The sequence below is a fragment of the Chelon labrosus genome, assembly GCF_963514085.1.
Source record: "Chelon labrosus genome assembly, chromosome: 5".
NCBI classification, from domain to species: Eukaryota; Metazoa; Chordata; class Actinopteri; order Mugiliformes; family Mugilidae; genus Chelon; species Chelon labrosus.
This window is the reverse complement of record NC_140341.1, coordinates 11,414,963-11,423,626: the sequence shown is the minus strand read 5'-3', so window position 1 is coordinate 11,423,626 and position 8,664 is coordinate 11,414,963. Positions and strand designations below refer to the sequence as shown.

Here is an 8,664-nt window from a genome sequence, read left to right as displayed (position 1 = left end):
AAATAATAAATACAGAAAAATATACAATTCGTTTATTCCATTCAGAAAAACGTTTTCAAATAGTATTTTATTGAATATGTTTTTATTTATAGTCAACAATGATGATAATAATAATCAATTGTGACAATAATAAAATAATTACGACGTGCAATAAAAAAATAAACGTACAATGAATATACTGTATATCCAAATAAAAAAATCAAATAACTCGTCCTGAATTTAAAAATGTATTATTATCAAAAACTCTCTTGTATTATTAAATTCTTACAGAAATTAAGGAATATTACATTTTATGTCTGTTTAAGTAAGTTATTCATTTTCTATAAGATATAATACCCGTGACCATCCAGAGGACAAGCAGTTACAGAAAATGAATGAATGAATGAACATACTAATAATATATTTAGTTTTCCAATATATTTAATTAAGTGAAATATAATTAATTATAATATACTAATTACTCCTTCAATCTTTTTATTATTATTTATTAATTGTTCTACCTGAATGGCATGGTGTATACAAGTTTATAACAACATAAATGTTTATTCGTATTATTAATTCTTAAATAATAATAACAGCAATATCACTAATATTAATACTAACTTAGCATATGTCATTCTCTCTACTAAAAGTAGAATTTTAAATCCTAATGACCATAGTTTAATGGCCCCTTTTATAAATTTATAATTTGTTAAAACTTCAAAAAGATAAAAAAGTAACTGAACTTAAATTAAAATAATAATAATACCACGATAATGGTCAATAATTAAATAAACAAATTATCTAAATTATTTTCATCAACCAGCCCAGTGGGGAAGCTGCAGTACCTAGATTTACACATAAGAGGGCGCTGATCAACCGCTTTAAAAAGCGCAGAAGAAGAAGTATTATCATAAAGGGGGCGTCTCTTCACTGATAACGGTCCGCCATGCTCACCCTTGTGCACCACTGTGGACGCAACCTGCTGACAGCCAGGACCCTCCAGGCTGTGAACAAGAGTTATTATTCAGCACAGATGGCTAAACGCGTGGCCGTGGTGCTGGCGGGATGTGGAGTCTATGATGGCAGCGAGATCCACGAGGCCTCCGCAGTTTTGGTGCACCTGAGCAGAGGAGGCGCAACTGTAAGAAGAAAGCTGTAATCTGTCAAGTGTGCGTAGTTGTGTGCTTGTGTTTGTCAGAGAGGCTGGAGAGAAAGTGTGAGAAGACACGTTATAAGAAGCTGACAGTGTGACCGTGGATTGCAACATGTGTTTGGTGGTTTTTCTATTTTCTGTGTGTTACAATAGAAAGCTGTCAAGTAGGTGTGACCTCTGCAAGGGTGCAGTACAACTAAACATTAAACACACTAACTGACCCAGTGGACCCACATAGCCTGCATGTGTTTTAGAGTTTATATTCACAACTATTCACTAACTATTTAATGTTATAAGTTAAAAGTCACTTAAAAAGTTAGCTGATTTGTGTTTAATGGGTTAAAAGTTTGCAGAAAAACAAAAACAAAATCAACTTCTTTAACAAGATACAACATCCTTTGGATAGGAACACGTTTTAGGTTGAGATTTGAGGTGATCACAAAGCTGGATGTGAAGACTTTTTGCACACGAGCCCCTCTGCACAGAGAGGTCAAGACAGAGGCAGTGCAAGTTAGATTAAATATCGAAATAAGATAAAAAAATTATATATATTTATAAAAAATTTGAGAATATATGAAAGAAACCAGAAATACTAACAGTAAAGTGAAAAACGCATGACCTCGAAGTTGTGAAGAGTGAGTAAAACCATGTGGACCTCATGAATATTATGAATACTAACTGGAAAACTACTCCAAACTCCAGTAGGAGTTTTTTACTTGTGAAAAAAGTGAATTTTATTGCACAGAATGACTATATTGTCCTGAGGAGGATGAAGGTGGTCCTTGAGGTGTGAATGAAACCTTGTACAGGAAACTAGTGTTGTCGACCTAGTCCACCATCTCAGTGTCTTTTAATATGCACACTACATGCTGTGATGTGTTTTGCAGCAGCTTTAAGACTCCTGAGGTTTATTAATGAGGTTTTAATCTTATAAATGGGACATGCACGTGGAAGCTTTTTGATAAACTGGTCCAGATTTAATTCCTGGTTGAGAATGAGATGAGTAGAATATGGATGCACTTGAATTTAGTACGTAGATGTTGTAAAATCTGGTTGGAGCTTCTCCATTTTGAGGATGGTCTGTTTTTTTTATTTTCTCTGATTTTTATATCATATTTATAAGTATCTTTGGGGATGAAGTGTTACTCTGACAAAAAAAAAAAAAAGCTTTGGAAGGATTCAGGAAGTATGTGTGTAGAATTCTGCATTTACTTCTGTTAATAAATCACTAAACAAGATCAACAGGTAACAGTAATAATTATTACTCACCTGCAGGTGAACATGTTTGCCCCCGACGTCGACCAGATGCACGTGGTGAATCATGTGTCAGGCCAACCGTCTGAGGAGAAGAGAAACGTGTTGGTGGAGAGCGCGAGGCTGGCCCGTGGAAACATCCAGGATCTGTCGAAACTCAGCGTCAAAGACCACGACGCCATCATATTCCCAGGTTAGATCACGACGGCGCGATGATTGGATTCCCTACTGTGAAAGATCTCGCCATAAATGCACAGGAGAGGATTAACACTCGTTTTTGATTATTCATAGGGGGTTTTGGTGCAGCAAAGAACCTCTGTTCCTGGGCAGTGCAGGGGAAGGACTGCTCTGTCAACGACATGGTTAAGGAAACTCTGCAGGCGTTTCACAAGGAGGGAAAACCCATCGGCCTCTGCTGCATCTCGCCTGTCCTGGCTGCCAAGGTGATTCCTGGGTGCGAGGTCACAGTCGGCGTCGAAACGGACGACAAGTGAGTCTGGCTTGTCTTGATTTATTTCTCTCTCCTTAATTATAACCTCTTCTATTTATAACTGTTGGTGTTAGTTTCACACTCACCACATTATTTCTCGAAATCTGCGACTACAGCCACGTTGAAAAGTCTGAGCCAGTCAGGTTAACCGGCTTAGTTTGGAAGGGAAAACACAATTATTACAAACTGTTTTCTGTAAACATTTGTCACAGTAGAGACTGACTTCCTGGTTCAAGTTGTGTGCAAAAAAAAAAAAATATTTCTAATGATTGCCACATTTTGGGGGCGCCAACTCTCAGTTCTTCTTAAAATACAGAAGGTCTTCGATAAAGACGGGTGAATTTTTTTCAGGCGTATCCAGATTTATCTAAGCATACATGGATACATGGCTAAAGGCGAACTTCCTCAACGACACTGACCTCCAAGACTTTCAGTGAAAGTTTCATTTCCTCTCTCTTTAGACTCCTTTATACCACATCAGCCCAACGCGCCCCCACAGTTTTCAGTTTTGCTGTCTTGATGCATCAGCGGCGCATCTTCTCTCAAACCACGGTGACGACAAACTCAAGGCTCATCAAATTTTCCGTCGCCCAAATGAGGCCAGACGACTTCAGAGCGTGTTCTCTGGAGGGCAAAGTGCACAATGAAAATGAAAAATGTGAAACCGAAAGAACCCGTTTTGCATTGTATGCGAAAAAATTAAAACATTACTGCAAAGCAAATTCATTCTTTCATTTTCTGTAACCGCTTGTTCTCTAGAGGTTGGAGCCTATCCCAGCAAGAGGCGGGGGTACACCCTGGATAGGTCAGCAGTTAACAGAAATGGACGGTTCACACCCACACCCAATTTAAAGTCACGAATTAATCTAGCTACCCGTCTTTGGACTGTGGGAGGAAGTTGGAGCATAGGGAGAACATGCAAACTCCACACAAAAAGGGCCCCGGCCGTCCTGCAGGTTCAAACCCAGACCTTTCTTCCCGTGAGGCACCAAGGCGCTAGCAAATAAACACAAGACCCCAAAATGTATGCACAGGAAACCAGAGTACATCCTTTATATACAGTGTAAATAATGTCCAAATCAATCCCATCCACGCCTAATATTTTTGTGTTACCATTCCCAAAACCTGAAGTTTATTTTGTGCTTTTGTCTTTTTTGCCTCTCAGGTATCCAAACACTACTGACACCGCAGCGGCCATCAACCAGCTGGGCTGCAAACACGTGAGCAAGAGCGTCGGCGAGAGCCACGTGGACGGGAAGAACAAGCTGGTCACCACCTGTGCCTACATGTGCGACGCTCCCATCCACGAGATATTCGACGGGATCGGCTCGATGGTGCGGGACGTCCTGAAACTCGCCTGATCTGACTAAAAAAAACTCCAGGCAGTGGAGGCAGAGATGTCGCGATCCCGAGGAGATGATCGCTTTGAATAGGGTAGCAACGAAAGCACTTGTAGACTCTTGCGAAATTGTTGTAGTCATTTTTTTTTGGATTATATTCTGATGCAGTGGCTTCGTCTCGTGACATCAATGTTGATCAGACTTCAGAGAATCAGCAGCAGGCGGTGGCATTGTGCACACAAAAAAAAATGCAATAAAACGTAAAAGCTCTCCTTTTCAGTTGGCTTTATTTCGGATCCTGCACCACAGAAGAAATTACACGTATAAAATATTTACATAATGATTATCTCATCGTATTAAAATATTACAAAGCTTTACACAAATACACTGGCTCCATCATCACATCACAAACTCCCTACGCTGCGTAACTGCTCATGTGGTTCGCTCGTCATTCTCAGATATGAACCCAAAACCGAGCATTCCCTCAGCTTCTCGATGTTTCCTATCACATCGATCGTCCCCTCCACCCCTTCAGTGCTCAACACCGACGAAGCATTGACGCAGAACTTCTCCACCAGGCTCTCCTGACTCAGCGGCTTCCTCCAGTGGCCGTAAAAGGTATCGCACCTGGCAGTGTAACTCAGCCCCTGGTACGTTTCTATCTCAACCTCGCAGTACATCTTGTCAAAGCTGGATTTGTTGTCTTGAGGCGTCTCCAGCTTGACTTTGGAGAGGAGCTCCCTCAGAGCCGGCCGGTTGATTTGAGCCTCGTCGAAGGAGCCCACTGTCACTTTGTTGTCCAGCAGAGCGGAGCCAGCGTTGAACTGAAACGAGTGCCTGGCTTGGTGCTCTGTGGCAGGTAAGGGGCAGTTAATGTACCTGGATGGAGGCACCCGAAGCGTGACGCGCCGGACCTGCCTGACGTCGAAGAACCTGAGCGTGTTTTGAAGCTTTGAGCGGGCTCCCAGAGCTGCTTCCACGACCCAGTGCATGCCCAGATGAGCAGGGATGCGCTTGAACGCCACGTCCTGATCTTCCAGGATCCATTTAAAGGCACCAGAAGCAGAAGCTTCCATTGCCGAAGGAGTGTAGTCTTTGTAGAAAACCCCAAACCCAAAGTCTATATCCAAAATGGCACGATTTCCTTCCAAACCAGCCTGTGCCAGCAGAGCGGCCTCCAGGCCCCTCCGAGCGGCGTTTCCTATGTGCAGAGGTTTGGTTTGTGTGGCTGCGTTGGCTAGAGGAGCCCCGGCAGAGGAGGCTGCGATGGCCAGAGCGTGACTGCACTGAGCAGGGGACAGACCGAGGAGCTTAGCTGAGGCTGCAGCGCTGCCCATCACCCCAACAACACTGGGAGGGTGGAACCTGAGATATGGAACAGAAAGAGCAGTGGAAAGACGGCAGAAATGTTAGGATTCATTCAATCAAGGGATATTTGACTGTTTAAAAAAAAAACAAAAAAAAAAACATCCACTGCTCCCAGTTCATGAACTGTAATTGTTCCTCTTCTTTGACTTACAGTAACTTGCATATCTTTGAGGTTTGGGCAGTGGGGAACACTTCATATTATGCTTAAGGGAAACTTTGATTGTTAAGTTTTATAGACCAAGTAATTAATTAATTAATTAATCAAGGGAAAAAAAAAAAGCAAATTTTTAAATCCTGGTCATAATCTTAAAATAAAATTCGGCAAGACGCAACCTGTCTTTCTTTAACCCTTTGTGGTCAGTCTGGGATACTTCCGCTGCTCCATTCCCTTCATCACTTCCGCTTTCCCACACTCTCCCAATATTTGATTTCTCAATTTCAACATCACTAACTCCAACTGAGCTGCTCCACCACCACCACCAGCGTCTAGACTCCCAGGGGGTCTTGTCCCGATCCACTTCCTTAATCTGTGACTCTCCGCTAAAATATATATTCATCCTTTCGATCTCCTGTTACGTCTTTACTTCCAAATGATCTCTCCTTCATGAAATACTTTTGTTAGACATTCACGGCTCAAGTTTTCTTTAATTTCTGAAAAACTTAACTGCAGCTCGATTTTTTATTTTTTTTAATTGTTCTTTAATAATCCACACACGATGCTGTAACCCTTTTTATGACTGTGCAGTAGTAACTGTACGAAAACCAAGGCGTGAGAACATTTTTAAACGTTAAGCAATCACAAATTATAATCTGCTCGTCACTCTAAAACCTTAAAGAGAACCAAAACTATCTTGGCCTGATATCACTAGAGGTAGGAGTTGCACTTTTTGTAGTTTGAATGAATCTGACCATTAATGCACGTTAATGGTACGCTTCAGTTTACCAGAGAACCGCCACATTTACTTGGTCCAGAACTCAAAAAATTGCTAATGTTTTCTCACCTTTCAGGGATGTTGTAGGCCTCTCTGGAGAACCTCAGCAGCCTGCCCTGCACCTCGATGCCGATGTTAAAGGCCAGCAGCAGGTCTAGACCAGAGGGCTGTCTGGGCAGCGTCTCTGCCAGGGCCAGCAGTGCGGGGAGCACCGCTCCAGAAGGATGAGTGGCAGGGTGCCAGGTGTCGTCAAAGTCCATGGAGTGAACCTGATATTAGACAGTGAGACAGAGCTGGTGATCAAGAATCTAGAGCTAAACTGTGTGCATGTTTTGGTGTAAGCTTTTATTTGATCAAACTTACTGCGATGCCATTGACAAATGCAGCGTACTGAGGAGGGAGAGTTATCTGCGATCTGCCCCAAACGCTGCTCCTCTCCTCAGATGAGAACAACTGCAACGAGACGAATTAATATCAGTGCACCATGTAAACAATATCTACAACTATCGAGGAAGTAAAGTAAAAGAAATCTGCAGATTAATGCATCAAGAATAGAGAGGAAGGAACATTAAAGGGGAACTACTGTTTTTAACAACCTTGACCATATTTCTGGCATAAAATACGATTGTTTACTCACCCATATAACTTTGGTGACCTTGGACAATATTTTTTTCCCTGGTAATCAGGAGGTTAGGCAGGGTTGCTTTTTTGACCTTTACTGACCTTAAGTTTGTTTTGCACTTATTGTTCCTACCTCATCTTCTTATTTAAATGCAATTTCTTTTCTTTATTTTTTAAACCAAATGATAGCTTTGTGACACAGTAGTTTGACATTAAAGGAAGATGTGTTCTCTCATTTATTGCCGTCTTTCCAGTCTCAAGCTCTGACCCTAGAATCGCCCCTGACAACAGGTAACCCCGGACTCAACAGGGAATAGCACTAGCATACGATAACAAAATATTGGTGAGTAAACAATCGTGTTTTATGCCAGAAATAAGGTGCAGGTTGTAAAAAACAGTAGTTCCCCTTTAAGGACAAATAAAGATTTTATTACAACCACAAACTAATTTAATAGAAACAATGGTTATAGATGCTATTTCTAATTATAATTTAACATTTTTGAAGTACTCCTGCTTTACTTGCAACTAAATTCAATCAAATTCAGTAAAAGAGTATTTAATTGTATTGTGTGATGTGCTATGTTTTTGTAGCTTCACTATACCTGGCTGTACTTTAGAGCCTTGTTGAAGACAGCTGTCCTGGTTCCTAACAGCCCGACACCCAGGGCGTCCAGCATCATCCTTTTGCTCCTGTTAATCACACCATCTGTCAGATGAGCGTTGCTGAGCGCATGGATCGCGGCTCCGAAGCTCTCTGTAATACCCTGGAAAGGTGAAACGGGGCACGTCAGTCCAAAACTCAACAAGGCGAAGACATCAAAATGAGTTGCACGTCTTTAAACCCAAAAACTCGGTACTCTGTAAAAGATGCCGTACATTGTTTTTCCCCGAAAGAATTTCTGACAAGATAGGAACCTAATACAATATGTAAGCAAAAAAAAAATACCTTGCGCAGCATTGCTCTGTCTTACCAATCTCTTCAAGTGCCAAACCAGCTGAGTTCAGAAAGCTTTTATACCTAAACTACTGTCTGAGGGCTGGGTTATCAAATTTCCAGAGTGGCTAAAAGCAACCATGATGAGAAGTAGGTACTTTCACAATGACTGACATCTTGTCACCTCTAAAGATTATGGATTGAGAAATCTAGTAAAGATTTAGCTTGACTCACAACATGCTTCAGGTCATTTAACTTCAGATATGACCGAATGCAAATATCTTATGATTACTGACACAGAAATGTTCAAATGAAATTAAGATCTGCATGTTGGCAGAGAAAAAGGAACTCGTGTGGTACTTTATTGGCTGAAAATGATAAAAAAATTAAGGGCTACTTGTCCTTTCTATATGTCTTTCACAACCTGTTTCTTTTTGAAATGACATGCAATGGGAACTCTGCGAAGGGGAAGTGCTGAACATGTCAATCAGCTCGCTGGCAATCACATGACAAAGAGTTCAAACAGCTGGGAAACTTAGCACTACAAACCGCCAGCCTGAGCCTCAGCTGTGCAGTTTCAGAAAGTTCAA

General features: G+C 41.3%; 2 protein-coding genes across 2 annotated transcripts; one reads left to right on the top strand and one right to left on the bottom strand.

Moving 5' to 3' along the window:
• The first annotated feature begins 916 nt into the window (after positions 1-916).
• LOC311487897 (glutamine amidotransferase-like class 1 domain-containing protein 3, mitochondrial) lies at positions 917-4,494 on the top strand. The gene is made up of 4 exons (XM_084544317.1): positions 917-1,123; positions 2,411-2,582; positions 2,681-2,879; positions 4,045-4,494. Exons 1-4 carry the CDS (start codon positions 929-931, stop codon positions 4,238-4,240), a joined length of 762 nt encoding a protein of 253 aa, XP_084400443.1. The 5' UTR covers positions 917-928; the 3' UTR covers positions 4,241-4,494.
• A 118-nt stretch (positions 4,495-4,612) lies between these two features.
• Positions 4,613-7,855, bottom strand: acod1 (aconitate decarboxylase 1). Its single transcript, XM_084544315.1, has 4 exons — positions 7,743-7,855; positions 6,883-6,972; positions 6,589-6,788; positions 4,613-5,584 (listed from the first exon to the last, which is right to left on the bottom strand). The coding sequence occupies exons 1-4, from the start codon at positions 7,818-7,820 to the stop codon at positions 4,624-4,626; spliced, it is 1,329 nt and encodes a 442-aa protein (XP_084400441.1). The 5' UTR covers positions 7,821-7,855; the 3' UTR covers positions 4,613-4,623.
• Between the last annotated feature and the right edge of the window lie 809 nt (positions 7,856-8,664).